Here is a 16030-nt window from a genome sequence, read left to right as displayed (position 1 = left end):
TTCGGGTACAGTTTATACCTTCGGGTACAGTTTATACCTTCGGGTAATTCGGACATCGACGGGGGATATGATCGACCGTGAGGTTAGGATCGACCTGTTGATTGTCGGGCATAGCGGAGGGAAAAGTCGACCCGCAGGGTTAGGACTGATCCGGCTATGTCAAGGTTGTAAGTGACACTCCGGGGTTATGGTCGACACAATGCCAGTGTTAGGACCAACTCAAACGTGCCCAGCCTATTCTTTCTGGAACCGTCAAGAGTGACGTTGCATTGACATATCATGCACTCTAATTGTATCGTTATGTGTTTTGATGAGTTGATGTTGATAAACATCGTTATGTGTTTTGATGAGTTGATGTTGATAAACATCGTTATGTGTTTTGATGAGTAGATGTTGATAGATATCGTTATGTGCTTTGATGATGGAATTGTACTAGAGATTTGATAACATGCTATGTTTAAACCTTAGGGTAGACAATGCAGAACTTATATGTATGTAGACAACATATATATATATACCCCTTATACTTTATCTGGTGTCTTGTATTCTCTATCCTATATTCCGTAAGTTGACCCTTGCACGTGCTACCTGTGTTTGGGGGGCTATGTATGCCCTTTTTGTCAGATGTCGTTGGTGGATTCTTCCGTGATTCCTCGTCGTTCGGGGAAGACCCGGAGCGAAATGACTACTATTGAGCCTTCGACGTGGACCCGGACTTCATGCATGACCAGATGGGAGTCGATGATGGAAGTATGGGGGATGGGTGATTAGAGTCTATTAAGGTTGGGTGTTAGTGTCCTAGCTCTGACTTATTCTTATTTTTGAGGGCTTGTGTTGCTGACACTTGACCTATCACTTAGGGGATTGTACATTTTGCCTACGGGCGTTACATTTTTCTACTTTCCGTCACTGGAGGTTACTCGTGACGAGGTCGCTACTTACAGCGGGGAATGTTATATGTATTGTGTATTAGTTCTGTTACCTTTCGCATTTGGGTTTTATTCAATTCAGTCTTGTCTTAGTTATTATAAAAAAAAAATATTTACGTTTTCCGCATTAAGTTTATTTTGGTTACTAAAGTGACGCCACCGAAATCGGGGTGTTACATAATACACAATCCTTCACAAAGGAAAGCGAAATCCTACAAAAAGAAGGACAATCTAGCAAAAACAACTCAGCCTAACAATTACCCTACCTTTTCATATAATTATAAAATTACCCTACCTAAGTCCTGCTAAATAATGATCTAGAGTTGATGCAACAAATTTATGCTCTTTAGAATTGACCTATATATTTAAATTTATACAATTGTTCATCAATATTTGTTTTTATTATTATTATTATTATTATTATTATTATTATTATTATTCTTATTATTATTTGAGATGTATCGTTAAAAAGACTTAATTGCACTTGTGGTCCCTAATCTACCACACTTGTGTGATTTGACTATCTAATGTTTAAAACGAGTGATTTTGATCCTTGAACTTTCAATTTGTGAAAATTACGTCATTTCATCAAATCTCCGTCCAATTGATAACGGAGTTGGCTTAGGTGGCACTCATTAATTGACTTGGATATCCAGGTGTATGCCCTGTAAGAATTATGTGTCATCCTCATCCTCTAAGCTGAACCGTATTCTTTCTCTCCACCAAAGTCCAGCCTCCCTAAGGGGTTTCAGATCCCAAGTCGTGTCCTCCATAGCACTCAACACTGCCACCCTCCCCTCCCTCCGCCTTCGAAGCTCCTCAAACTAATTTCCCACCATTATGTTTCTCCCATCTCAAACCTTCCCACTCTCCATTCTCTCTTTTCATCATAAGCTTCGTCAGAATTAATTTTTAAAATAATGAAGTTTTTTGCTTTTTAAAATTTAAATTATTTTAAATGTTTATTTATTTACTTACATAGCATTCCAATGACATGAGATCAGATCCACATCATTAAATGAGTGCCACCTAAGCGAACTTCGATATCAATTGGACGGAGATTAGACGAAAGGATCTAATTTTCACAAATTGAAAGTTTAAGGATCAAAATTGCTTGTTTTAAACATTAGGGAGTCAAATCGCAAGTGTGATAGATCAAGGACCAAAGTGAAATTAAGCCTATTAAGAAATAAACATATTTTCATATATTAATACACGTTTTCACTCTGTCACTCACACAATAATCAATGGTTAGTTCATGATTTATCCTCTCACTACCTTGCGAAACTCTCCTCCATCGTGCACCTCCTCCATCGCGAAACCCTACTTCCCAAATCACCCATTTGTTCTTCGCAAAACACCATTGATCTTCGCAAATCATCCTACCAAACCCTCCATCGCCCGGAACCAGCACAAATTGGGAATCATGTAGGCAGCGAAACCACCACAACGAATTGTGAAAATTTTCTCTATTTCTCTCTAAGGTAAGCTACTCAATCTATAACCTCCACTCCATTTTAGGATCTCGTTCCCAGTCTATTAGATACTTACAAATCGCGAATCATGAAGGTTGTGCAGTGAAGTTTACGACGGTGTTTGGGACGTTGAAGGTTGTGACTGTGAAGTGATTTGCTAGGTGAAGTGCTATTCATCTCGAGTGTTGTGGTACCTTTGCGAAAGCAAGGTGATTAATTCTGAAACCCTAACTCACCGCATTGTTTTCCTTTTCTTATTATGAATGGATAATGCTTCATCTGGGAATTGATTATTGTGTTTTGATTTATTGGTCTATTAAGAAAAGAGAGAAAATTACTCAGTTCGTATAGGCTATCTAACTTTTTGAAGGATAATCTAGTTAATTTGATTTTTATTAGTAGATGAAAAATCTGATTATTTTGATTCGATAAACATGATATTATAAAACTAATACAATTAATTTATGATATAAATAATCACAATATACGATTTAATTTATAATTAAAACTTAAAGATCTTGTTTCGCGTTTCAAAAAGAAAAAAGATCTTGTTTCAGTGATCTTATATATCAAATTTTTATATTTTTTTGGAAGTCCAAATATTATTATTCATAATGAAGAAGGAAGATGCTAAGCTCGAGAATAAGACAGTGAGGATAACAAAAACAAAAATCTATAATCATCCACAGAAATACACTTAACCACCCTAAAAAGTATAGACAATAAGAACTTCACTGAACAAAAGAGAAAAACCAAACGCAAGCAGCCAAAAAACCTAAACCACAAGCAAAGAGAACACCAAAAGCAATAACCTCAACTCAGGGCGGCCACCACTCCCCTATTCCTATGCCAAGCCACGGATAGCAGTCTCATGCCCACCGTCAAAAGTACAACCCACAAGCTTGCCAACCACCTACGCCTTCTTGGCTCGCGTTCAATAACAACTACTTGGAGCACTTCCTGAATCCAATGAAGCAGGACGAAGCGAGGGCATGATCGCACTCGAGGAAGGAACTTCACCATCAACCGCAACCGAACCCACACAAGTCACCGAGATCACCTGACGGGGCTTACGACCTCTCTTGACCTTTTAAGGACGCCCTCTCTTACGAGGAAGAGAAGCAAAAGGTACATCAGGAACAAAAGCATCCGAAGACGGCGCATCCAAACCAACGGCCACATCAAAGAGCTGATGTTGAGCGACCCCACCTTCTTCAAACGGGACCAGACACTTAGGCCTAGAGGGAGAAAAACCAAGCACATCAGTAGCAGTAGTAGGATGAACCGAGTCAAACCCGTAGGCTCTCACATCAACCACATCAGGTGGATGTAGAAGAGAACAAAGAGGTAGGAAATCAAACAGATTCCGACCAATAAAGGCATCCATCAAGGAGACATCAAAGGAAGATCTTAGAAAAGACAAAGGGAACTGACTGTCAAAAGACAAAGCCACAACAACCTTCCCTTCTCTAAAGATGAGGCTACGCAAGAGGTTTACGAAGACAACACCCACAAAGTTATCATTAAAGACGATCCTTCTTATACCTCACCGATTAGTACTTGGAGAAAACACTGACAAGGCCTGCGATGGATCGACTACCAACCTGCTAATCACCTCATTATGTTCTACCACTCCAGAAGAACATCCAATTTCAGGGAAAAGAATAGCATCCCTCCCTCCCACAACAAAGGTCAAATTTTTATATTAAGTATCATGAAGTAAAATCCTAATCAAACTTTTTTTATGATATGGTAAACTTGGGACAAGTTTTATGAGAATTATGTTTATATATATATATATATATATTTTTTTTTTATAGGCAAATGTTAGTTGTTAGAAATATTTTTATATGTGTCCATAAAAATAAATTATGACCGTTAAAATGTACTACAGATGGTCAAGATTTAAACAATTAAATGGTTCCATGACCACCAGAAATGTCATGTGAGTTAAGCTAAGAAAGTGACATGACTTCATATTTTATTCTTATCTTCTCATATAAAAATATTATTCTTATAAAATATATCCCAATAAATCCAATATTTATTATACAATTCTTCTATCTTCTTGATCAGTTATATATATTATATGATATGATATGATAAACCCAATCTTTATCCTCCATCTAAGATATTAGAAAAGGTTTTCCCAGCTTTGATAGAATTTATACTGTTCCGCTATTTCCATATTTCCAATTAATTAGCTCTTTACATTCATAGTTAGAGAACTTGTTTCATGCTCCATATGTTTCATGTATTGTGAACAACCTTAATTTTCCTCAATATGTTTCATGCTTTGCATTGAGATTGTTGTTTTTTTTTTTTTTTTATGTAGTCCATAGATAATTTTTGTATCTGAACACAATCAATCAAGACATTCAATTTTCCAATGATAACTTATTTTTTGCTAGTTATTTTTATCTCCAAGTTATTTATTTAAATTTCTATATATGCAGAGACAGAAAGACACTATGGAACCAAATACAAGAGATAGGAGAACAAAGGATCAATTCCTTCTTCCTCCCCAACCTTATCCTTGGCTTCTTTATTCCAATGGAAATCCCAACGACAAAAGCAAAGTCAAAGACCAAAACAACCTGACTTTTTGCTCCATCTTAGATCCCACCAAAACTTATTCAAGAAGCATTCAAGAGTTGGGGGCATCATCATCACTTTGGACCGTGCAACATGGTTGGTGTCTTTTCGCAAACAAGACCAAACTATTTCTTTGGAACCCATTTACACTCAAGAAGATTGAGCTCCCACCCCTAAAGCACAGTGGCATTAGCGATATCATTTTCTCATGCTCTCCAACTGCATCTGCTCGGGCTTGCTCCATATTTTTATTCTCAGATTATCCTACTTCTACAATATTCTATTGTCAACTTGGAGAAAAGCAATGGACTGAAGTGGACTATAGTGAGGACCTTATGAGTGTTGCAGCCTTGGAGGGTCAAGAATTGGAGGAAGACTACTCCTATCTTACCAACCCAGTCTACTGCAACGGTTGCTTGTATGCAGAGTCATTATTTGGACGTTTTCTAGTAGTAATTGAGAAGCTCCGGCACCATCGCCTTAAAGTAAAATCTGCTTGCATTTCCTTGCCAGAGTGTGTGCTAACCACCTTTGACTATACATGCAAGCTGTTTGAATCTAACCGCGAACTATTTCGAATTGAAATCTTGCATGCACAAAATAAGATCATCAGCGTTGTTGTTCACAGATTGAATTTTTCTGGAATGGTGTGGGAAAAGGTGAAAAACATCAAAGAAAAAGTGTTCTTTATATCCCTTAACAGGTTTGACTTACCATTTTCTTGTGAAGCAGTCAATCATGAAGTTGAAGGGGGTCGTATCTATTTCCCCTTAGAAGACAATAATTTCATCTACATATACAACATTGAAGACAATAGCTTTATGACTTCTCATCCTTTCTCAAATTTACCATATAACCGCTTTTTTCCTAGATGGTTTATGCCTGATCTAAGGTAATACAATTTTTAACTTTATTTTCATTGATTTTGGAATATAATTCCTTTCATTCAATGCAATATGGTGATATTATATCTATTTATTTTGTGTAGGATGACCGAACAAACTCAGATTAATAGTGTTGATGTCTATTCAGAAGAGATAATGGATGATGAAGCCAATAATGCATCTGCACTTCCTTTTTACATGGTTGAAAATATGTTTGAACATCTTAATGTCATTGACTATTTGAATTTTCGAGCTACTAGCAGAGCACCACTAGTTAAATGGAGATCTTTCTCTTCCTTGTCAGTGGCAAGACATTCATGGTGTCCATTATTTGTCTCTTTTGAGAAAGATAGTGTCTTAACTATGGCACATCCAAAGCAAGGTCTCAAGTACAAATACAACATTAATGTACCAGAGAACTTCCAAGCAAATTATGAAATATGCTACTCAAAAGATGGCTGGCTACTACTGTCTGTGAATACAATCTCTAACATTATTTTTTTCAATCCCTTTACAAGAGAGGTGAAACAACTTGCATATGGACCTCTAATAAACAGGAATACTCGATGCCTTGGCTTTTCACATCCTCCAACCTCTTCTGAATGTGCGGTTGTCGAACTTTGTAAGATTGGACAATATCCGGTAGTGATGGCATTCAGCGCGTACCTTGGGCACCAAGAATGGGATTGTAGCAGATTTGAAGGTACTGATTTTCCTCTATGCAACATGAGCCCTATTTATTATAAAGGAGGATTTTATTATATTAGCAGAATAGGACAATTGGCAATTTTACATCTAGGAGAAGAATACGTCACTTGGGAAGAACTTGAGAAGCCTCGTGCTCCGTGCACCCGCTACTGCAACAGTTTTCTAGTAGAATGCAATGACAGTCTCGTGGCAGTATTTGAGGGTCATTTTGGAAAGTGGGTTCGAGTTTTCAAGTTGAATGAATCAACAATGACTTGGATCAGAGTTGAAAGCTTGGGAAATCATATGCTTTTTGTTGGTAATACATCACTTTCTGCTCTAGCAAACATTCCTGGAATGGAAAACAAAATTTATTTTCCCAGATTTTATGGTCAAGACATTGTGTTTTATTCACTTGAAACAAATAAGTTCCGCACATTCAAGAATGAAGTGGTGAATTTTCACGATGTGAGAGAAAAACTTAATAGCAGTTGGATTGGGCCAAGGTGGAACTAAGTTGCAAAAGTAGCCAAGTAAAACTTTTTTTGTATAATTATTTTGACTTTTGATGTTTGGAAAAACTCTTTGTACAATTGAAGAGCTTTTATATTTTGAATATTTACCGTGATGATTAATTATGCGAAAATGAACCACAAAATTGATGGAATCTGAAGTTAATACAATGGTTTTTCATTGATGTCAAACCTGCTGATTCATTGACCTTTGTTCGACGAAGTCATGAGTACAATTTCTACTTTAGTTCAATAATATTTTTATCTGTTATTTCTCTTAATTAGTTTTGAGTGACACTGATACAATAACAAATCTTTAGACAAAGAGTAACTTGGTTGTTATTTGGTGTAGTGCCTTTTGGCATTTCAAAAGTCTAGTAAGAATAAAAATTAGATCTACTTATTTAAATCAGAAAAAATATATATATTAGCAAGCATGAACAAGTAGCAATGTATTGCTATATATTACTGTTATATCATGAGTTTATAGATTCAGTATGTGTTTGTCCAAGTGAAAAATACCAATTATGATTTAACTTATTGGTTTCTCTACTTTGAGTCTTTGATGTATATATATTGTTCAAGTTGAGCATTACTTTTCACCGTGGAATTCACTCTTTTTTTTTTATGCGCAACAACAAAGAGAACAAAAGAAAAGAACAGAAAACAAGAAACCCCTACTGCCTAACTGTCACAAAACCCATAGAATCCGCCAAAAGCAAAGCCTCTATTCTAGGAGGGGGATCCTGTAAATAGAGGAGAGCACACTCCTGGGAAGCACCAGCTTTCGCCAAGAAGTCCGCACAAGCATTTTCCTCACGTAAGACATGAGTCACCCGGGTATTCCAATCTCTATGCATCAAACTCAGGATATGGTGCAGCAACACAACCTCCACATGAAAATGAGAAGGAGGTGTTTGGATCAAATTAACAGCTAACAATGAGTCGGAGAAGCACTCAACTTGGCGATGCTCCAAGTTCTACGCTAGTTCCAAACCATGGAATATGGCAAGCAGCTCCATTCGAAGAACTTACCCTTGCGCACCAAAGCCCATGAACCCAGCAAGCCAGCTCCCGCTAGAGTTCCGAATGCAACCACCGAAGCCAGAGCGCGCCGGCACCCCAAGAGAACTGCCATCACAATTGACAGCAATCGTCGGCGCCACCGGAGCTTGCCAGGAAACCAACCGAGGCTGGGCGACAGGCTGTGAAGAAGACCACAGCTGCAGAAATAATCCTCGCTGCTTATAGATGGAGTGCAGCAGCTTCTCCTCGGGAGTAATCGTATGGGCTATTACTGCTTGATTACGGGTTCAAGAGTATTTTATTTTCCAAGAAGATGACATTGGGAAAAAAGAGTTAATAGCTGGTTGTTAATTACTTTTTTCCCCTTTGTGATAAGTTCTTATATATTGTATATAAGCAGAACACTACCAATCTTACAGTTAAGAACATTGAAATAATCCTATACAATCATCCTATCTAAACCACCTTTATAAAATGTGACACTAAATCAAAAACCTCAAAAGATATATAAGCTTAAATACTCTAAGGGTCCCTGAAATTGTGCCCCGTACGAAAATAAGTCCCTGTAAAAGATTTTTCCGATTTTGGATCCCTGAAATTGTTTTTTTAATCAGAATAAGTCCCTGCTCGTGTTTTAAGACTATCTGACATATTTTTTGCTGACTCAATATTTACACGTGGCTTTTTCCTTTATTTTAAATACACATGGAATTAAAAAAAATATGTAAAAAGTTGGCCGATTTCTAGTTGGATGGGTCGGATCTGGTGCTATTGCTGAAACCACAAATGATGGTCTGGGCTAGGGTTATAGGGGAGTTGGGTTTGGGGCCCCCCCTATGGGGCTCCCCGCCCCACTTAAAGTGGGGAAATTACTGGAACGCCCCCCTTTAATAGAATACGGAAGACACATTTCCGTATTGAATACGGAAGTTTAATATCTGTATTATATTAGTATGTAAACCGGCAAGGGTTTATTCAAACCCATTTCCGTATTTTGCCAAGCTCTTCTCCCCTCTTCAACCTTCGATCTCTGTCGCTCCCCTTGCTTGAACCGTGTACTTGAAAGGTTCCATCATCTCCATCAAAGCTCTTCACAACCCCATTCTCAGAATTGAAACCTAGAGGTAAGGATTTTTGGATTTTCCCCATTTAACTTGAAATTATGTTAATCATTGAACCCTAGGGTAGTCGATTGTTGCTTGTGTAGAGGTATTGTTGGCTGAAATGTCTTGAATGTGGTTTGGGTTTAGGGCCGATAGCTCATTGTCGTTAATGGCGTTTCTGGGTAAATACGGATCACAGGTTTCCGTATTGAATATGGAAAATGGTTTTCCGTATTCAGTATGGAACATGGTTTTCCGTATTGAATACGGAAAAACGTTTTCCGTATTCATCTCAGAACCAAACCCAACACTTATAATTGATTCTGGGTTCAGAATCAATTATAGAAGGTTTCCAAAGCATTTGTGAGTAGTTTCTAGATGCCATAATTGATTATTAGGAAAATAAAAGTTGATCCAAGCATGCATAATCCACAGAAGATCCGATTATCATCTATGTACTTATAAAATTCTAGGAATTTTCCATTTGCTTGCATCATGTTTCTGTCTATGGCTGAAATGGTATATATAGTGAATGTTTGCTCTGAATATATAGTGAGAATGAAGAACAGAAAGAGGTCTCATGCTTCTAGTGAGGATGTCGGGGCTACTGAGGATAGACACCGGCGGTTACATGCTTCTAGCCGGCGCGGCGATCATGCTGCAACCTCTCAGGCGGTGGAGGCTTCAGCTCCAGTTGTTTCTCCGCCGTCTCCCATGATTGAGGTTCCTCTGGTTGATTATCCGCCGTCTCCCACGGTTGAGATACCTACAGTTGTTTCTCCGCCCTCTCCCATGGTTGAGTCATCAGGCGAGGAGTCCTCAGGCGAGGAGTCCTCAGGCGAGGAGTCTTCCGGCGAGGAGTCATCAGGCGAGGCCTCATCCGGCATGGGAGGATCTGACGAGGATAGTATTCCTCCGCCTACTGTTGATGCTGATGTCCTGCCGCCAGAGCAGGGGGAGCAGGGGGCACAGGGTGGCGAGGAGGACCTGATCCAGAGGTTGCCGCCGTTTCCGGGGGGGCCTGTTGAGCTATCGCTCCTCACCCATTATGCTGATCACAAGGCTCCCTGGGCGTGGCATGCACTCCTACGCACAGACGAGCGGTATGTGGACCGTCGACAGTTGAAGGTGGCCACAGCTGGGGGGAAGGTTTGGAACCTTGCTTGTGATGGTGATTCAGACAGTCACAGGCGGGTTCGAGAGTTGATTGAGCAGACGGGTCTTCATCAGCTACCATATTGCAGCTACCCGGTGACAGATGCAGGCCTTATTTTGGCCCTTGTGGAGCGATGGCATGAGGAGACTAGTAGCTTCCACATGCCGTTCGGGGAGATGACTATCACCTTGGACGACGTGTCGGCTCTTCTCCATCTCCCCATGGGGTCGAGGTTCTATACGCCTGGGAGGGGGGAGAGGGACGAGTGTGCAGCGCTCTGTGCTCAGTTGATGGGAGGATCTGTTGGTATTTATGAGGCTGAGTTTGATACGAATAGGTCCCAGACTATTCGCTTTGGGGTCTTGCAGACCCGGTATGAGGCTGCGTTGGCGGGTATGTCTTAATTATTATTGTATTGTCTTTGTATCTATTATTATTGTATTGTTATAAACTATTAACTTAATTCACTTCATTGTAGAGCACCGATATGAGGACGCTGCACGGATTTGGCTGGTGAACCAGCTAGGCGCCACGCTCTTTGCTAGCAAGAGCGGAGGCTACCATACGACCGTCTACTGGATAGGGATGTTGGAGGATCTTGGTCGAGTGTGCGAGTACGCGTGGGGCGCGATTGCGCTCGCTACGCTATACGACCAGCTTAGTCGAGCGTCCAGGAGGGGGACGGCCCAGATGGGAGGTTTTACCTCGCTCCTGCTAGGATGGGTCTACGAGTACCTTTCTGACCGCGTCATTATCCGTAGGGCGGATCCGGAGTACTCGCAGGACCAGCCTAGGGCGCGGCGGTGGGCTATGTCCCGGGTCGGGCATGCAGGCCTTGATGAGAGGCGAGTCATGCTCGATGAGCTGACGGTGGATGACGTTATATGGACCCCATTTGAGGACCATCGGGCTCATCGACCACGGGATCCGAGGGCCATGTATTCTGGCTACATCCGGTCGCCATTTGGCCGTGTTGTTCGACGGCATCTACCAGAGAGGGTTCTGCGCCAGTTTGGCTTCATACAGGATGTCCCTCGACACCCCTCTGAGATCCAGACGTCTGGGTCCCTTGCTGAGACCGCAGATGCTGCCTTTGCTGAGTTTGCGCCGCACCTCCGCCCTCAGGGGATCCCCGCTACATATCCGGGAGAGGCTGTGGAGGATTACATGAGGTGGTACAGCGCTGTGTCCCATCGGTTCATCATCCCTGATGATAGGAGGGAGGAGTTCAGTGCAGTGGTAAGTTTGAATTTTATTTTCCATTCAATTGTGATTTTTTGTTCATGATATTTTATTTGTATCTAATGTATCTACATTATTTTTGCAGACTGTTATGCGTCGGGCCGTGGACTTGTTGGAGCAGTCACTCGAGGTGCCAGATGCTCCTGCAGAGGGCACGCATTCCCGATCCCTCACTGAGAGGGCGCTGGATCTTATTAGATCCAATGCTTTCATTGGTACCCAGGGGGTAGCCTTTGCTGCTGTCCGAGGAGCTAGAGCTGCAGGAGGCAGAGGTCGTGGAGACAGAGCGCGTGGAGGCAGAGGCCGTGGAGGCAGAGCCCGTGGAGAGGGTGCTCCTGCAGAGGGTGCGCGTGGAGGCAGAGGCCGTGGAGGCAGAGCCCGTGGACCTAGAGGTCGTAGAGGGGCCGGTAGGGGTCGGGGCGAGTGATTGACTATATATTTGTATATTTTTTTTGTATTTTTATATTATGACATGTGACTCTTTGTATTAGGACTCTCTTTATATTAATCATGCTTTCTATTTTCACTCATTATATGCCGACTCTTGTATTGAAAAAAACCCGTATAACTACACCGTAAATAATCAAAGGCAGGATAAGTAACATAAATAATTCATGGCAAACAGTTTAAAGGGTACACGAAATTATTCAGAAGCAACACGAAAAAGGCTGGAAAATGACCCATGAAATAGCTTGTATCAGACTTCTTCACACGCTTCTTCTTCTTTGGTGGTTGTGAAACCTTCTTTGCCTCTCTGATCTCCCTATCAACATGTTCAAAACCTGAAAGATCACGAGTCAAGGATCCTATTGCTTTATTCTTAGGTGGTATTTTCTCATTCGCCTTAAGAGTGCGCTTGGACCTTATCTTAACCGCAGGAGTACAAAGTGAACTGCTTTCAGGACAATAGATCGCTTGAAGCTTCCTCCTTACCATACTCTGCCCTCCAGTATCCAAAGAACTGAAATAATGTGTCAATGCCTCAACTTCTGGTTGCATATCTCCATGGTTCATGCCGCAAATATGGTTGCTGGTAGTATCTGCAACAGGTTCAGGTACATGCTCCCAACTCAGTCTCTTCCAGAATGGATGAATTGACTCATATGGAATTCTTTCATAACCTGCAAGTTCACAAAAGTGTCACTTTCAATAACAAATAGAATTAATTGACAAGAGAGTGGTTGACCGGTGACCTGCAAGTTCACAACCGCAAGGTAGTCCATGAGTCTCTCTCAACAAGCAATCGCATCTGCCGTAGGACTTCATTCTTATATGTTCATCGTCGATGAGCTGCAGGCATTTGTTTGACACAAATCCTCTAATATTTGTGTAAAATGGGAACATGAAAATGTGATCAATTCTGTGAATACTGCGCTCAAACGATGCTAATATTTCAGTATGTCGATTACATGTCAAACTATGCGACGCATCCCATGAAGTGGCCAGGTCACCCTTGCAATCCCGTAACATCTTATTCAAACTGGCATGTGCACCCTCAGCCCTGCAAACAACAAATAGATATCTTATTAACAACAATCTATCAAATGAACAAACAACGCATAAATTAAGCTCATGTAATTTTTTTACCTGTTACTTGTTGTTGTTCCAAAGTGCATCACATGATTTGTCCATGCCTTGGCGAATTTCTCCTTGTGAACCAACCATGTAGTAGAACAATAGGAGGTAAAGTTGCTGTATTTTGCCTTGCACATATTAAACAATTGCATCCATTTCACTTCAAATTCTTCAACTGTTGCAGCATCCACCACCTCTGCCCACTTCATCATAACCAACTCAGCAAAATCATCTGTGCCAACATAGAGTTTGCACTTTGCCAAAACACACTTGTTGATGTGCCACAAGCATAATAAATGTGTAGTGTTAGGAAGGCTTTGCTTAGCAGCACTCAATAAGGCAAGATCCCTGTCAGTAACAATCACCTTAGGCAACATGGCTTGATCAGCTAATAGAGACTTCATACACTCCAGTGCCCAAACGTAGTCATCTGTGCCCTCATTAACAATGTAGCAAAAGGCTATGGAGTATGTCTTATCTGTGGAAGTCAGTCCAACAATCTCAAGCAAGGGAATTGCATATTTGTTTGTCTTGTATGTGCAATCCATAATCACTACAATGGAAATGTGTTGAACAGTTTGATAGCATTTGGATGAGCCCAAAATACATCCCTAATGACTTCCGATCCAGGCTCATGTCTTTCAAAGTGGACATACTTGTCACCGTCCAACTTCTTCAACAAGTGTTGCATTTCTGTCAATCCCCCGCGGAGGGATTTTCTTAACCTCTTGCAAACACCATAAATCTGAGATATGGTAGTCAAGTTTGAAGGATTGTTTTCCTTCAAAGTCAACAACATCTTTCTCGGTGGAACCCAACTCCTTGTCATTTTTCCCACTTGCTCCTTCTCTCCGGGTTTTAGACGACCAACAAAATTGTGCCCAAGTAGTGACCTAGCTGGTTCATGGTTGTGTATACCTTCCATCACCTTTAGCCGCCAATCTCTATCTATGCCATTTTTCCTAGGTCGTCCTTTTAGTCTAAAAGGACAACCTGTCTTTTGTGATCTCGTCCCTTCAACAAGGTCAGGGTCTCTATAAGGAACATATTTACCATGCTTCTCGCACCCCAACATGACATAAGCTTTTCTGCTTCCATTCCCACCATAATCTGACTTTGTGATCAACGTAACATATCCATTTTCAATCGCAATTCCATGAACCCAATTGATAAGATCATCACGGGTAGGGAAAATCTGTTATAATAATAAGAATTGATTACAAGGGTGATCAAGACATAATAAGAATTGATATATTACACTCTCAAAACAATGCAAAAATATGTTCAAAGAATACCTGATCAGTTGCAAATAAATGCGAGACATCTATACTTATACACGGGGGCACAAATGCTGGTGGTGGCACCTCTGTAGTGGCCTCTTCAGGTTGACCATTGTGAAATTCAGCTTCAATCAATTGTGACTCACCAAAGAAAAATGAATCTGTCATCCCTGGAAGAGAATACGGAAAGTTACATTCCATACTCAATACGGAAATATACTTTCCATACCGAATACGGATTGTTACTTTCCATACTGAATACGGAAAGTACCTTTCCATATTCAATACGGAAGATAACAATCCGTATTATATCACGACTCAGAATTCAAAAACCCATCCTTCTAACTACTTAAACTACTTAATCTAACTACTTAAACTACTTAATCTAACTACTTCCACTACTTAATCCTACAAAATAACAACAAATAAACACATAGACTTACCTCTACTACAACACTTGTTGTAGTGGTGGAGAGCTTGGGAAATGGAGGAGTGGATGGTGGTGGAGAGCTTGGGAATGAAAGTGAGGTAGGAGAGGGTGAGAGAGAGGGTGGTCTGGAGGCATTGAGGAGGTTAGGGGGGCTGGTGAGGGGTTGGTGAAAGTTGGTGAGGGAGGAGTAATGGTGGAAAAAGGGGGAATCCTGTCAGAGTTAAATACGGAAAATACCTTTCCGTATTCATCAAAATATAATACGGAAAGTACCTTTCCGTATTCAGTTAAATTGAATACGGAAAGTACCTTTCCGTAGGGCACTTTTGGGTTTAAAAAAAAAGGTGGGGCGCGCAGCCCCATAGGGGAGGCCCCAAACCCAACTCCCCGGTTATAGTGGAGGAGAAGAGATTTGAGGAGATCTTGCCAGATCTGAGGAGGAGTGTTGAAGAGGAAGTGCTCCACGCTGTCCCAAAACGCAATGTTTGAGAACAGATCTGTGCTTGGGCAGGCTGGGTTTGATGATGACGGTGGACAACGACAGAGCAATGCTGACGGGGTCCGATGGCTGGGTTCGCCGCTCTGAAGTCCTTGATTCCACCACTGCCCTCGGTGTCCTTCCTCCCAGGTACGGCTGGGCCGATGATCAAGTGGTTCGACACCAACTAGAAAGTGATTAGTGCTTGATGATGCTTTTGTTGTGGTTTGATGATCTGATTGTTAAACCATTGTGTGTGTTGGTACCTGTCGTGAATCTTGTGAGTTGTGATTGTCAGATGCCAGTAATTTCAATTTGGTACTCTTGGAGTTCTTCTTAATTTAAGCAAGGGAATATAATCTCATAATCTGAGAAGCAAATCATTCGGTCTTTAATAGCCAAACTGCCAAAGTCATGTTACATTTCCAGATTTGGCAATCACAATTGTTTGACCCTTAATTGTGTGATTTTCCTCATGCTGCTATTGGTCATCAATGAATAATTAGGTAAATAAGGTTTTATATTTACATTTAATTGTTTTTTTTATAATTCCATGTGTATTTAAAATAAAGGAAAAAGCCACGTGTAAATATTGAGTCAGCAAAAAATATGCCAGATAGACTTAAAACACGAGCAGAGACTTATTATGATTAAAAAA

General features: G+C 40.8%; 2 protein-coding genes across 3 annotated transcripts; one reads left to right on the top strand and one right to left on the bottom strand.

The window, feature by feature from the left end:
- Positions 1 to 9074: 9074 nt before the first annotated feature.
- Positions 9075 to 12145, top strand: LOC130726015 (protein MAIN-LIKE 2-like). 2 transcript variants are annotated; one of them, XM_057577221.1, is made up of 4 exons: positions 9075 to 9232; positions 9765 to 10760; positions 10846 to 11606; positions 11695 to 12145. In XM_057577221.1, exons 2-4 carry the CDS (start codon positions 9770 to 9772, stop codon positions 12034 to 12036), a joined length of 2094 nt encoding a protein of 697 aa, XP_057433204.1. In that variant the 5' UTR covers positions 9075 to 9232; positions 9765 to 9769; the 3' UTR covers positions 12037 to 12145. The 2 variants fall into 2 exon arrangements, with proteins under 2 accessions (XP_057433204.1, XP_057433203.1); XM_057577220.1 differs by lacking the exon at positions 9075 to 9232 and having other exon boundaries at positions 9323 to 10760.
- Positions 12125 to 13744, bottom strand: LOC130726016 (PKS-NRPS hybrid synthetase cheA-like). The gene is made up of 3 exons (XM_057577222.1): positions 13197 to 13744; positions 12803 to 13110; positions 12125 to 12730 (listed from the first exon to the last, which is right to left on the bottom strand). Exons 1-3 carry the CDS (start codon positions 13730 to 13732, stop codon positions 12222 to 12224), a joined length of 1353 nt encoding a protein of 450 aa, XP_057433205.1. The 5' UTR covers positions 13733 to 13744; the 3' UTR covers positions 12125 to 12221.
- Between the last annotated feature and the right edge of the window lie 2286 nt (positions 13745 to 16030).

This window comes from Lotus japonicus, chromosome 6 (genome assembly GCF_012489685.1).
Source record: "Lotus japonicus ecotype B-129 chromosome 6, LjGifu_v1.2".
NCBI classification, from domain to species: domain Eukaryota; kingdom Viridiplantae; phylum Streptophyta; class Magnoliopsida; order Fabales; family Fabaceae; genus Lotus; species Lotus japonicus.
This window is presented reverse-complemented; position numbering and strand designations above follow the sequence as displayed.